Source organism: Malaclemys terrapin, chromosome 2 (assembly GCF_027887155.1).
Source record: "Malaclemys terrapin pileata isolate rMalTer1 chromosome 2, rMalTer1.hap1, whole genome shotgun sequence".
Lineage (NCBI taxonomy): Eukaryota > Metazoa > Chordata > Testudines > Emydidae > Malaclemys > Malaclemys terrapin.
In genome coordinates, this window is record NC_071506.1 from 158,575,875 (window position 1) to 158,590,965 (window position 15,091).

A 15,091-nucleotide genomic window follows, 5' to 3' on the forward strand; every position below is an offset into this window, starting at 1 on the left:
ATTTCTCCACATCTTTTTTAAAATGCGGTGCCCAGAACTGGACACAATACTCCAGCTGAGGCCTAACCAGAGCAGAGTAGAGCGGAAGAATGACTTCTCGTGTCTTGCTCACAACACACCTGTTAATACATCCCAGAATCATGTTTGCTTTTTTTGCAACAGCATCACACTGTTGACTCATATTTAGCTTGTGGTCCACTATAACCCCTAGATCCCTTTCTGCCGTACTCCTTCCTAGACAGTCTCTTCCCATTCTGTATGTGTGAAACTGATTTTTTTCTTCCGAAGTGGAGCACTTTGCATTTGTCTTTGTTAAACTTCATCCTGTTTAATTCAGACCATTTCTCCAATTTGTTCAAGTTTATCCAGTTTATCCAAAATTTGCTAGTCAGAGGCTGATATGAAAGATGGACTCCTCAAGATCCCAAGTAGAGTTTACTCCTGAGGGAATTCTGTGCCAAAAAAATTAAAATTCTGCGCGCAGTATTTTACAATTCTACAAAATTCTGCAAATTTTGTCAATATTTAAATGTGGCTCCACCGGCCACTGGCTGCATTGAGGTAGGAGATCACCCTGAAGCCCCCCGCCCAGGGACAAGGACTCTGCAATGAGGCTGCACCTGCCCCAGATACAGTGCAAGGGCTGGACCTGCCCCAGAAACACCTCAGGGCCCTGTCCCTTTGCGCCAGTTGTGGGTGGGCTGGCTCAGCCCAGCAGGATCCAAGTGTGGAGGGGCTTAGTGTGGGGAGATCCAGGTTTGTGGTGAGAGATTTCCTGTGTGGGGCAATCTGGGTGTGGGTAGCTCAGTGGGAGATCTGGATACACAGGGGCTTGTTGGAGAGTTCCGGGTGCAGGGGCAATGGGACGCTGCAGGGGACCCAGGTGAAGATGGTTGGGGCTCAGTGTGTGTGCGGAGGAGTCTGGCTGTGAGGAGATGGTGCTCAGCAGGGTGGGGTCTGGGTGCTGGGGGAGTGGGGCTTGATGGGGTGGGGGTCCAGGTGCAGCTGCTTGGGGATCAGTGGGGTAGGGGGTCTGAGTGTGGGGGGCTCAGAGGAGTCCAAGTGTTGGGGGGTAGAGCTTGATAGGGTGAGGGTTCGATGGGGCTGCTTAATGGGGGAACCACAGCTGTTGCCAGTGAGACGCTGCATGCCAGGCTCTGACTTCTCCCTATCCTCTTTTCTTCCCCATCTCATCCCCCTTCCACACTGCTCCATGCCTCCTCCCCCTCCCTCACTCCTACATTCCTCTCCCCCTGCCCTATTCCACCACCCTTCTTTCCCCCCACCCCCTTCCCTCATTTTCCCCCACGCTCCTTACCCAGCGCCACTGCCAGCACTTACTGTTGCACAGAAAACAGGAAGGCTCCCAGCACACAGAAGCGGACACGACTGGCACTAGGACCCAGGAGGCAGCATTCAGCTGCAGAGTCAGTGGAGCGGAGATGCAGCCTCCTTCAGCTGGGCAGCTCTGAGCTTGCAGAAACGAGGGGCGGCATTGGCACGTAATGCCGTGCGCCCCCACATGCCTCGCCGCTGTTTGGGGGGGCAATCCCTCTCCCCAAACTGCACCCATTGTTGCGTGCCCCCTCGCCCCGGCATGGCTTCCCTTTGCTTTCCTACCATTTTCGGCAGGGAAGCATAGGAATTCGGTGGGGGAGAGGGGTGTTTTCTGTGGGCACGCAGTCACACAGAATCCCCCCAGGAGTAAGAGTTCGGGAGAAACATCATGCTAACGGATGCAGGCTGGTCATTTTACTACCTGCCACTCATCTTCTCTGGAGGAGCCCTATATCCTCATCTTCTTTATCTAACTGTGGCTAGTGGGTATCTGGTAATTTTCTTAAGCCCCAAAAATACAAATATTTTCACATTAGGTGATTCCCGATATCTTGCACCAAAACATAACAAAGAGGCAAACCGTTTTTGAAATATTTAAGGGAGCAAATCAACTTTATCAGCAGCATGGAAACAGAACAAAACAATATTATTCAACTGTACATGACTATCACTGGAGTCTTCTGCATCCCACCTGTTATTGAGGTAAAAGCATGCAACATACCAAAACAAAGGCTTTTTTACAGATTACAGTGGAAAAGTCCAGATATAATATCCTTTCTATATTGCTAGGTTAATACAATAAAAGTCAATCAATTGACAGAATTAATTTTTCTCCACCAAAAAAGGGAGGCAGATAGGTCCTTCTATAACTACTATTGTCTTTTAAAAAACACACCACACCACACATTTGTGCACTTCTAACCAAACCTGCTCCACTGCAGCAATTCTGAGTGTACTGGTTTGGTGCAGGGCTACTCTCTGGAGGAAGAAACTCTCCTCCCAAGTACAGAGTACTAATGGAGCTGCTCCAAGACAACTACTGCAGTCTCAAGGCTACAGTATGCGCCATAGCTGCTGGTCCCCTTCTATCCATCTGGGGCATTTGTGATTTCAGCCTGTGGGTCCCTATGACAGCGAATCCATTGGTTCCTCTCACACGCTACCCCTAAAGCCCAGCATAATACACATCTCCCACCAAAAATACAATAGTGTTCTGCCAATAATCTAAGAAAAAGTGATCCCACAGATTTTCCTTCCCTTAGCCTATGATAAACCCCATGTACCAGAGGTGTATGATGTCCTTTAACAGAAAAGAGGTGAGAGACTGAGGATTCTGTTCACTTGATCTTCCATTTAAACAAAAATAATCTTAACCATAACCAAGGAGGAAAGCAACATCATTTGGAAAGCAAACAGATATGAAGGGCACTCTACTGGAAATGTTAGTGTTTTATCCCATGTACATTGAGTGTACAGACAGAACAGCACAATCTTCAACTTGAATGGGATTGAAAGGCCTTACTGAAAGTAACAGGATAAACTTCCTGGAAACTTTTTTAAAACAATAATTGACACTGTGTGTAGTCTGCTGCACTCCAGAGGAGGGATGGGGGGCAAACAAACAAATAAATAAATATACACACACACTCTCTTCAGAAATGATTTTATGAGCCTCAGACACAAAAGGTATCACTTGAAAGGTCATTTAGCAATATCTAGGGAAGAATGAAAGCAGGGAAATTATATCCCATCTGTCCGCACAATTTTGGGGGGAACTTCATAAAGTAACTCCCAGGAATTCCCTCCTGAATATTATTCCACAAATATATAGTTCTCAGCTCTAACTAACAGCAATAAAGCTTAAGCAACAGCTCAAACTTTTTAAAACCAAATCCAAAAAAATTACTTTCAGTAACAAAATAAAAAGGAAAACATATCTGTCTTGGATGCAATACATGCCACGTTGGGAACTAAAATTACACAATAAGATGCAAGTAATCCACTGAGGTCTACTCACATCCATGTGTTTGCAGGATCTGTGTAATACGATTAGTAAGAAAGGTTTATTATTCACATTTAATTATTCACTTTTTATTCTGGTTCAGTTTTTTAAAAAATTAGACTCACTGTTTTTCTCGGAGAATAAAAGTGGTCTAAAAACCAATTTTTATCAAGAATTCACAAAGAAAAGGCTAGTTTTGAAATAAGAACAAATAATAATACCTACCAAACACAAGTATGAACAGTGTGTTTAAAGACACCACCCAGAAGACATGTTCCTGGGGAAGAAAGTAAAACATATTTCAGTAAAAGCTGGGGATAAAAACATATAAATCACATAATAAGCAAATGACTGCACTTGAGTTCTTAGCTCATTATTATTCCTTCTTCTCCTAAGTGGCAAGCTTAGAATTTTCTAAATTTCAGCCCCCAAAATGAAAGTGAATGTTGTGAGTGAAAATGGCAGCTATAATGGAAATTCTTTGTGGCTAGGGTTAGGAAGGGTGTTTTGCAGATAATCTACCCAGGTCTGTAAATATAAATGGCAATAGTTATACTACTTTTTATGCTTACTTTAGAAGTACAAAGAATTTATATTTTCAAAAAAAGAGGAAAATTATTTCCAGTTTAATTTGCAAAGGGATTCTTGTTTCTTACTTTGGTTAATAATAGCAAGTGTTTGCTTGTCATTGCTATAGTTAAAGGGACACAGTTGGCTATATTTACATTATAAACAAAACTTGTTTATCTAACTTACTAATAACACAGTACTCTATTAACAGTGATTTTTTTTTAAACATTCAGTGTACTTGTCCTTTTGTTCTTTATGTACTACTTGTATTTCTCTCAGCTAGGACAATGAAAACCAGTGTAGTCAATTTCAGGTTTAGTGGTGCAATGCCTGGATTTTAAAAAGTGCAGAGGAATGCTTCTGGTTTAAAAACTGTTTGGAATGTGGATGTTTGCGTGGAAATGTTTTTATTGATCATAAAATAAAAACTTGTTTTTACAAAATCTAAACTTTTGGGCAAATTTAAGTTTAAAATAGATGAATAACAGCAAGTTCTGTGTAAAAATATTTGTACACACTTTTTTTTTTTTTTTTTTTTTTTAGAGAGTGCTCTACTAAAATAAAACCTTAGCTTAAGAAATAGGAGGAAACTCTGGAATCATTTTAACTAGATGTACTCCACTGGCTAAACCCATTATTGTTATGAGATTTTTTTTTAAAACTCAATAGGTTATATTTAAGCTTTTCCTTTCATTGGTCTAAACAATAAAAGCTAAGAAAATTGCTGCACGTCAACAGAATTAAAAATGCGATAAGCACAAGTAACTAATGACCGGCGTAGCCTATATTACCTAAAGCTGGGTCTAAGCATAAAATTTTACCAACATAACTATGTTGGTAAGGGGTGTGACTACACAAGGAGGGCTTTGGCATTCTAATTCTAAAAGTTTTTTGCTGCTTTAAGTGTATACAAGGCCCAAATATCTAGCATGGAGTTTTCAAAAAGAACTGAATCCCACTAAAAAAATATCAAAGTTACTTAGGCCCTTTTGAAATTTGTATCCTTATGGAGGACCCACCACAGCGGTATCTGATTGCCACAAAAAATTAAATCATCCATGTGAATGCATGACACATCAAGTTTATGATAAAGTAAGAAAATCTGTTTAAAGCTACCACATCGATGCAACATTTGAAATCTGCTTCATACATTACAGAACAGACTTTTTATTTAAAGTCTACATAAAACAAGTTATTAGTTTCCTTAAAAATAAGCCTACTGCAAAAACTATTCTTGAACTATAAGACTTCACTTACTAAAAAAACCAGAGATCCGTCAAGCCCAAGCATCTAAGAATAAAAGAAAGTTGAGTTCATTCACAGTTCTATATTCAAAAATCTTCATACTCCCACAACCAGCTTCAAGGTCACCCTTTTTCAAACCTACTTTTTACTGTCCTGGTTAGCTGCATGCCTTATACTACTGGACAATCAGACCAGCTCCCCAACACAAGTTTTTAAACCTATAGTAAGGAACTCAAACGGTCTAGTTCAGTATTGTAATCTAATCAACGGCAGCAATGTTTTAATACACAATTGTTTAAATGTATAGTAGTTTATGTAAACCAAAGACAGTCTACAATTTAACTGATTATTTCAGAGGGAGTGCTGTTTCAAGAATGTGAACAGTGAAGATTTTAATTTAGCTCAGAAAATGAATTGTTTATCTTATTATAGCAGCCTCAGCATTTACTTAGTGATTTAACTGAATTTTAAATACATATGAAATCTGAAGTCAGAGAACTTGTATATCAAGATTTGTGTAAATATAATTTTGCTTTCTAGATGCAGAGTATTACCCATGAAAGAATAAGAGCAGATGAGATTTAATCAAGAATATAATGGAGAAACAGCTCTCAGTTCTAGACCAGTCATATCTCATGCTGTTCAAGTTTGAAACAGGAATGGGCTTGCAGATGGGAAAAATATTCTCTGTTTAGTTGTACATATTTTTCAGAAAGTGCACACGGAAAAAACAAAACACGGAAAAAGATTTTTAAAGGAATTTTCTTTTCCCTCTCCTCTAAGATCTTCTATGCCAGTCCAGACTCCTTCACTTCAAGATTAATGGAATCGTTCACAGTTTGGTGCTCTCTTGTATGTCAAATTTTAAGCTAATATTTCAAGGTCTCATGGTTCTCAGATATTTCACTTAATAAACATCATGTAAACTACTGCTGAAATTTCAGATGAGCTTCCAAACTTTACATTCAAGGGTGACACCACCAAGAATTCTCAATGTACTGTCCCCATCAGGAAGGCAAGAAGGGACTATACCCAAACGCACAGACTGCCACAGAAGATCTAAGAGAGGTTTATGAGACTATTGCATTTAAACTTTGTAAAATGCTGAAGACAACGTATGTATTCATGAAAAGTTTTTGAAAATAATTAAAATATTTTTCAAGTATGCAAGATAGTTCTGGAATATATATATCACTAAAAAAAGTGAGCATAATGTTTATGCAGAAAACAAAAGAGCTAATTACTCCTTTCAGGAAAGTCCAATAGGTAAGAAAGGGTCAGAAATTTGAGTTTATATTGAGTCCTTTTGACCAAATGTCTATTAAACAAGACAATGCAGTTAGCATTCTGTATCGTTAACAGAGGACCTTTTCCATCTCCTTATTGTATCATACTACAGATTGTGGGAAAGTTTTAGTTATGGAATTTATAAACTAGAAAACGAAATGAGATGAGCCTGTATTGGAAATCATTCTTGTACATATTCTTGTTTGATTTTATAAAAGTGTATACTTATTTTTACTATATCTATACATATATTCACAGAAAGATTACTTTTTAAGCTATGCACCATTTAACATCTACTGGCAAATTTAGGAGCAAAACTGAAGATCTCAGAAAAGTGCCTTGTTGAAAGATGTTCTTAGCGATGTTTCTTCACAGTAATCAAGGAAATGCTTTTTTAAATTGTTCCTTAATACGGTATACAGTATTTTTAACGTAATTACTTTTTGGGGTCACTAATATCTATCACAGTCAAATTTTACATGAAATCAAAGTATCAGAACCAATTTTCTATTAGGTTTAAAGTCATTTCAAATACAAGTCAGTGACTGAGAAAGCTCAGAATACTTCAGGAGAATGGCTTACTCACTCTCTCCCATGTAAGCTCTTCTGCTGCTCGATCCCATTCCAAAGCATTCCAATTCATGTCATCTACAGAGATATAATAATTGTTAAAGGTATCAACTGACGCAAAGCAGCACATTAGTCAGAGCTGTATTATGATTTAAACTAGCAAAAACACCATTTAGCTCATTCGGTATATCAGATGGGGATACAAGTCAAAAGAACATTTTAAAAGTAATTATTCTCTTTACAGTTTAATTTCTCCTCAAAAGTTAAAACAAATATTTCCTTACTGCCATTTCCCTTTTGACAATAGAAGCAGAGTAGTTTCTTATTGTAGGGATGCCTGAAACCACAGAGCTGCTTATAGTTTTGGCTTTTTCTTAACTGCAAAAAGTGTTTTAGTGCTCATTAAAAAATAAACTACATAAACATTGCAACACACACGAGATGAGGTAAGCAGGCTGAACTCTGAGCCTACTGGCTTTGGTAGTTTCCCTATATAGGTTAATTACAAATGTAGATGTCAGCCACAAAAGTAGAATTTCCATTTTCACTTCTTTTCAATAACTATTTTATATGATCATTTTAGGGAAATGCTCCTGCTCTGTGTCACCTGTTACCTTGGGCTCCATTGTTTGCATCTGCTGCATCTTCGACTACAGCATCTTCTTCATCTTCATTGTCTTCCTCTTCCTCATCTCCCTGTTCTTCCTGAATTTCTGGGTTTTCGCCTACAACTGCATTCTCAGCAGGTGGGTTAGCAGGTTGATCAAGTGCAGCATTTTCACCTCCACCATTTCCTACCCCCTGAGCCTGCAGGGACAAGATTTCAGTGCAATGTCACTTAAATTAATTAAAGTATTGTTGTGCTTTGATCAATGTTCAGAAAAACAAACATATTCAAAGGCAACTTTTTTGGTTCCACTTAAATCATAACACAAGCCATTGCTTTTGGCAATGACATACCTCCTAAAATGTTGACAGTATCACTATCTTATTGGATTTCTGGAGATTCAATTTAGTGGTATGCAAGAAAGATACATTATTTAAGAACACTGTTAAATTAAAGAACCATATTTCTGTGTTAACATTTTGTATCTATATAATTACAATTGATACTTATGAAAAAGTTGGGGAAAGGTGTTTTGGTTTTTTTTGTTTGTTTGTTTTTTGGGGTTTTTTTGAGTTTGTGCATTTGACAGTAATCTGTGAATATTCAATTTCTCTCCTGATGACAGACCCTTATGATCATCAATAGTTATGGAGAAAAAAAATGAAATTTAAAAATAAAATAAATGATTCAGAACATACCGTTTTAAAGGGATTCTAGCACAGAAGACTTAAACTTTACCAAAGTATGGAACACAACTTTAAGAGATGTTCTCAGGCAACTACAATTGTTGAAGTGGAAGTATTATTAGGAAAATATATTTTTAGTTTCTTTAATGCAATTTAAGGCTGGAAAGAAGGAGAGCTAGCACCACATGCAAGCCAGCTCTCCCTAGATGACCAGTAAGTGTTCCACAGATCACCCAGTTGTCCATAGACCAGTGAAAAATTTTGTTCTATCAGAAACAAATATTTTTCAGGTAGTCATTTTAAAAAAAATGACCTCACCACATCACTTCAAACTTGCTTTATTATGGTTACAAATTCAACTTCACAGGCACTAAATCCTATTTTAAAAGAATTAATATATTATATACATAGGGGGTCATAAGAACCATGATAGCTAGAAAATTATTTACTGCATAATCACAGTAAACACTACCGTAAGATTCTACATCTACGGTTCAGGAATGTATATTGTACACATTACAGCTGTGATCTGGTGAATTTACATAGGACTAAGTATCAGAAGGGTAGCCATGTTAGTCTCTATCCACAAAAACGAGGAGTCTGGTGGCACCTTAAAGACTAACAGATTTATTTGGGTATAAGCTTTCATGGGTAAAAAAAACCCACTTCTTCAGATGCATGGAGTGAAAATTACAGATACAGGCATAAATATACTGGCACATGAAGAGAAGGGAGTTACCTTACAAGTGGAGAACCAGTGTTGACAAGGCCAATTCAGTCAGGATGGATGTGGTCCACTCCCAATAACTGATGAGGAGGTGTCAATACCAAGAGAGGGGAAATTGCTTTTGTAGTGAGCCAGCCATTCTCAGTCCCTATTCAAGCCCAAATTAATGGTGTTAAGTTTGCAAATGAATTGTAGCTCTGCAGTTTCTCTTTGAAGTTTTTTTGTTGAAGTTTTTTTTGCTGAAGGATGGCTACTTTTAAATCTGTTATTGAATGTCCAGGGAGATTGAAATGTTCTCCTACTGGCTCCTCCTATTCACACAGATATAGACAGACATCATCTTCCTTTCCAAGTGCAAACAGATGGACATCATACCAAATGGACTGAAGGTAAAAAATCCATTGCAATTGACATACTACACTGACTATGGTGAGAGATTGTGCCACACACTCTCAAAGAAACTGAGGAACCACCCGATCAGCATCCTGTACAGCAAACAGGAGAAGATCAAGAATGAGCTCTCAAAACTGGAGACTCATACAAAATCAACCTTCCACACAAACTTCCATGTGGCTGGACTTTACAAACACGAGACAAGTCATTTACAATGCACACTTTACTTCTCTACAGAGGAAAAAGGACAGTAAACTATCTAAATTCCTACATGCCACAGGGGACTACAACAGTGGTACCCTTAACTCACCCAACAATATTGCTTAACTATCCAACCACATACTTAGCCCAGCAGAAGAGTCTGTCCTATCTCAGGGACTCTTTCTGCCCCACCACCACCACCATGCACATGATACAGTTCTGCGGTGAACTGGAAGCCTACTTTTGCTGTCTCTAACTGAAGGAATATTTTCAACACACCACTGAACAGTCGACTGACCCACAGGAACCCTCCAACCAACACTACAAGAAGAATTCTGCGTGGACATCTCCTGATGGTCGAAATTACAAACTGGACTTCTGCGTAGAGTGCTTCCGCAGATGTGCACAAGCTGAAATTGTGAACAAAGAGCATCACTTGCTCCATAACCTCAGCCGTACAGAACGAAATGCCATCCACAGCCTCAAAGAATTATTCCATTATAATCGAAGGGGCTGACAAAGCAGGTGCTGTAGTCGTCATGAACAGGTCGGATTACGAACAGGAAGCTGCCAGGCAACTCTCCAACACCACATTCTATAGGCCACTATCTTCTGACCCCACTAAGAAAAGAAACTACACCATCTGCTCAAGAAACTCCCTGCTATAGCACAGGAACAAATCTACACAGACACACCCCTAGAACCCCGACCAGGAATATTCTATCTGCTACCCAAGATCCATAAACCTGGAAATCCTGGACGCCCCATCAGCTCAGGCATTGGCACTCTTACAGCAGGATTATCTGGCTATTTGGATGCTCTCCTCAGACCCTACGCTACCAGCATTCCTAGCTATCTTCGAGACACCACCAACTTTCTGAGGAAATTACAATGCATTGGTGATCATCCTGAAAACACCATCCTGGCCACTCTGGATGTAGAAGCTCTTTACACCAATATTCCACAAGAGGGTGGACTAACAAGCTGTCAGGAACAGTATCCCTGAGGAGGCCACGGCACTCGCGGTGGCTGAGCTTTGTGACTTTGTCCTCATCCACAACCATTTCAGATTTGGGGACAACTTATACCTTCAAGTCAGTGGCACTGCTATGGATACCCGCATGACCCCACAGTATGCCAACATTTTTATGGCTGACTTAGAACAACGCTTCCTCAGCTCTCATCCCCTAGCGCCCCTCCTCTACTTACACTACATTGATGACATCTTCATCATATGGACCTATGGGAAGGAGGCCTTTGAAGAATTCCACCAAGATTTCAACAATTTCCACCCAACCATCAACCTCAGCCTGGACCAGTCCACACAAGAGATCTACTTCCTGAACACTACAGTGCAAATAAGTGATGGTCACATAAACACCATCCTATGCCAGAAACCTACTGACCGCTATACTTACCTACATGCCTCCAGCTTCTATCCAGGAATCCATTGTCTACAGCTAAGCCCAAAGTTACAACTGCATTTGCTCCAATTCCTCAGACAGAGACAAACACCTACAAGAACTTTATCAAGCATTCTTAAGACTACAATACCCACCTGGGGAAGTGAGGAAACAGCTTGACAGAGCGAGACGGGTACTCAGAAGTCACCTACTACAGGACAGGCCCAACAAGGAAAATAACAGAACACCACTGGCCATCACATACAGCCTCCAGCTAAAACCTCTCCAGCACATCATCAATGATCTACAACCTATCCTGGAAAACGATCCCTCACTCTCACAGACCTTCGGAGGCAGTCCAGCCCTTGCTTACAGACAGCCCCCCAAGCTGAAGCAAATACTCACCAGCAACTACACATCACACAACAGAAACACCAACCCAGGAACTAATCCCTGTAACAAACCCTATTGCCTACTCTGTCCCCATATCTACTCTAGCAACTTGAGACCATTGCTTCTTGTTCTGTAATCTGCCACCACTGAGAACAGCCGAGCTCCATCCTCTTTGGAACCCCGCTTCAGGTATTTGAAGGCTGCTATCAAATCCTCCCTCACTCTTCTGCAGACTAAATAACCCCAGTTCCCTCAGCCTCTCCTCGTAAGTCATGTGCCCCAGCCCCCTAATAATTTTCGTTGTCCTCTGCTGGACTCTCTCCAATTTGTCCACATCCCTTCTGTAGTGGGGGGACCAAAACTGGACTCAATATTCCAGGTATGCCCTCACCAGTGCCGAATAGAGGAGAATAATCACTTCCCTCGATCTCCTGGCAATGCTCCTACTAATACAGCCCAATATGCCGTTGGCCTTCTTGGTAACGAGGGCACACTACTGACTCTCATCCAGCTTCTCATCCACTGTAATCCCCAGGTCCTTTTCTGAAGAAATGCTGCTTAGCCAGTCGGTCCCCAGCTTGTAGCAGTGCATGGGATTCTTCCATCCTAAGTCCAGGACTCTGCACTTGTCTTTGTTGAACCTCATCAGATTTCTTTTGACCCAATCCTCCAATTTGTCTAGATCATTCTGGACCCTATCCCTATCCTCCAGCATATCTACCTCTCCCCACAGCTTAGTATCATCTGCGAACTTGCTGAGGGTGCAATTCATCCCATCATCCAAATCATTAATAAAGATGTTGAACAAAACCAGCCCCAGGACCGACCCCTGGGGCACTCCACTTGATACCGGCTGCCAACTAGATATCGAGCCGTTGATCACTACTCATTGAGCCCAACAATCTAGCCAGCTTTCTAGCCACCTTATAATCCATTCATCCAATGCACATTTCTTTAACTTACTGGCAAGAATACTGTGGGAGATCGTATCAAAAGCTTTGCTAAAGACAAGATATATCACATCCACCGTTTTCCCCATATCCACAGAGCCAGTTATCTCACCATAGAAGGCCATTAGGTTAGTCAGGCATGACTTGCCCTTGGTGAATCCATGTTGACTGTTCCTGATCACCTCCCTCTCCTCCAATGCTTCAAAATGGATTCCTTGAGTGCCTGCTCCATGATTTTGCCGGGGACTGAAGTGAGGCTGACCACTCTGCAGTTCCCCGGGTTCTCTTTCTTCCCGTTTTAAAATATTGGCACTATATTTGCCTTTTTCCAATCATCTGGGACCTCCCCCAATCGCCATGAATTTCCAAAGATAATGGCCAATGGCTCTGCAATCACATCAGCCAACTCCCTCAGCACCCTTGGATGCATTCAATCTCCCAGGACATTCAATAACAGATTTAAAAGTAGCCATTCTTCAACAAAAAAATTTCAAAAACAGACTTCAAAGAGAAATTGCAGAGCTACAATTCATTTGCAAACTTAACACCATTAAATTGGGTTTGAGTAAGGACTAGGAGTGGCTGGCTCACTACAAAAGCAATTTTCCCTCTCTTGGTATTGACACCTCCTCATCAATTATTGGGAGTGGACCACATCCACCCGGACTGAATTGGCCTTGTCAACACTGAGTCTCCACCTGCAAGGTAACTCCCTTCTCTTCATGTGCCAGTATACTTATGCCTGTATCTGTAATTTTCACTCCATGCATCTGAAGAAGTGGGGTTTTTTACCCACGAAAGCTTATGCCCAAATCTGTTAGTCTTTAAGGTGTCACTGGACTCCTCGTTACATAGGACTGTATATTTGAAAGTGTAGAAATAAGATCCCCTTGCAGTAAAATGTATTAAATTGAAGTGGACAGGTTTTTCACCATTTATTCTTCCATGTGCACATCCCCCCTTTTTCCCCTCCTCCACAACTTTATTTTAAACTAATTTGCATTTTACAAACTTTTACCTCATTTTGTTGGCCAAGACCATTGGGTGGCTGTTGATTTTGTTCCAACCACTGTGGTGCTCCTCCATGGACAATCTGTTCACGTAACCACACTAGACTGATAAATGCACAGAGTGTGCATGTCACCACAAAACAACCCTGCAAACAGTCTGCCAATAAATTTTCCCTGTTAAAAAGAACAAGACATTTATGTTAATATAAAAAAAAAAAAAGAACAATTTCTAATCATTTTTGTTCACATAGAATCCCTCAGTCAAAATCAGTTAAACTAAGTTCTCATTTTGTGATCTGAAGAGCTACGTTTCCCAGCTCCTTTAATAGGAATGTACATACAAGTAATATTTCCATTTCAAGGGAGTGAATATAATGAATAAGTGAATATAATGTAACTGGAATATGCTTGCAAAAGGTCTCTTGTAAGGTATTATTACAAAGCTTATAATCTACTGAGTGTGATCATCCTATTTGTATAAATGTACCACTCTTGTATCTAAAACTAAAAATCTAAAATATAACTATGAGGACCTACTGTAATTATGCAAAGTGTGGGCCATTAATGGTGGTTTGGAATCTTGATGACTCCCATTAACCAGGACCATTGTCTGCAGATGGCTGTGTTTTACCTATGAGTCTTCCTGTATGTGTGTGTGCTGGTAAGTGGGTAATGAAGTCTTGCAGTGATATGTGATCATGTCACCTGAACTGGAATTCATCTTTAACCCGGTGCTTTTCTGGGGGGAGGGGGGTGGAAACCCAGAGGGACAAAGAGTTCTCGTCTTATGCAAAAGATATATAAAGGAGTTGAACAGAACAAAGGGAGAGAGAGGAGCCATCATGAAGAATCCCCTAGGTATCACCTAAGCTGGAACAAGAGCTGTACCAGGGGAAAGAATTGTGCCCAGGCCTGGAAGGTGTCCAGTCTGAGGAAAAAATTTACTGAAGCATCTCTGAGGGTGAGGTTATCTGTATTCAGTTTGATTAGACATAGACATTTTATTTTATTTTGCTTGGTGACTTACTTTGTTCTGTTACTACTTGGAACCACTTAAATCCTACTTTCTGTATTTAATAAAATCATTTTTTACTTATTAATTAACTCAGAGTATGTATTAATACCTGGGGGAGCAAACAACTGTGCATATCTCTCTATCAGTGTCATAGAGGGCAAACAATTTATGAGTTTACCCTGCATAAGCTTTATACAGGGTAAAACCGATTTATTTGGGTTTATACCCCATTGGGAGTTGGGCATCTGAGTGCTAAAGACAAGCACACTACTGTGAGCTGTTTTCAGGTAAACCTGCAGCTTTGGGGCAAGTAATTTAGACCCTGAGTCTTTGTTGGAGCAGACGGGAGTGTCTGGCTCAGCAAGACAGGGTGCTGGAGTCCTGAGCTGGCAGGGAAAACAGGAGCAGAAGTAGTCTTGGCACATTAGGTGGCAGCTCCCAAGGGGGTTTCTGTGATCCAACCCGTCACAACCACCACCCACAGGGACTGCTTCTCAACAAAAGAGGCACCTTTTAAATCTCAGGGAGCCCGGTATCCTCAACAGAAGAAAAAGTTGTTCAAGTCCCTCAATAGGGGAAAAGGAAAAACAATTTTTTTTTTTTTTTTAAAGGAAAAGGAGAACAAACATTCCAACTCTAAGGTACTAAACCTACTACTATTGCTAGTACGAAGAACCATCTATAAAACAAAAAT

At 40.4% G+C, this 15,091-nt stretch overlaps 1 protein-coding gene across 3 annotated transcripts in view; it reads right to left on the reverse strand.

The window, feature by feature from the left end:
- The window catches only part of MARCHF6 (membrane associated ring-CH-type finger 6), a 117,108-nt gene that overhangs the window by 69,348 nt on the left and 32,669 nt on the right, over positions 1 to 15,091 (reverse strand). For all 3 annotated transcript variants that reach the window (XM_054018070.1, XM_054018071.1, XM_054018069.1), the window contains exons 6-10: positions 13,391 to 13,556; positions 7,627 to 7,819; positions 7,029 to 7,090; positions 5,168 to 5,200; positions 3,566 to 3,617 (exon numbers count right to left, since the gene is read on the reverse strand). In XM_054018070.1, the coding sequence (XP_053874045.1) occupies positions 3,566 to 3,617; positions 5,168 to 5,200; positions 7,029 to 7,090; positions 7,627 to 7,819; positions 13,391 to 13,556 (506 nt within the window). The remainder of the gene's footprint in view (positions 1 to 3,565; positions 3,618 to 5,167; positions 5,201 to 7,028; positions 7,091 to 7,626; positions 7,820 to 13,390; positions 13,557 to 15,091) is intronic.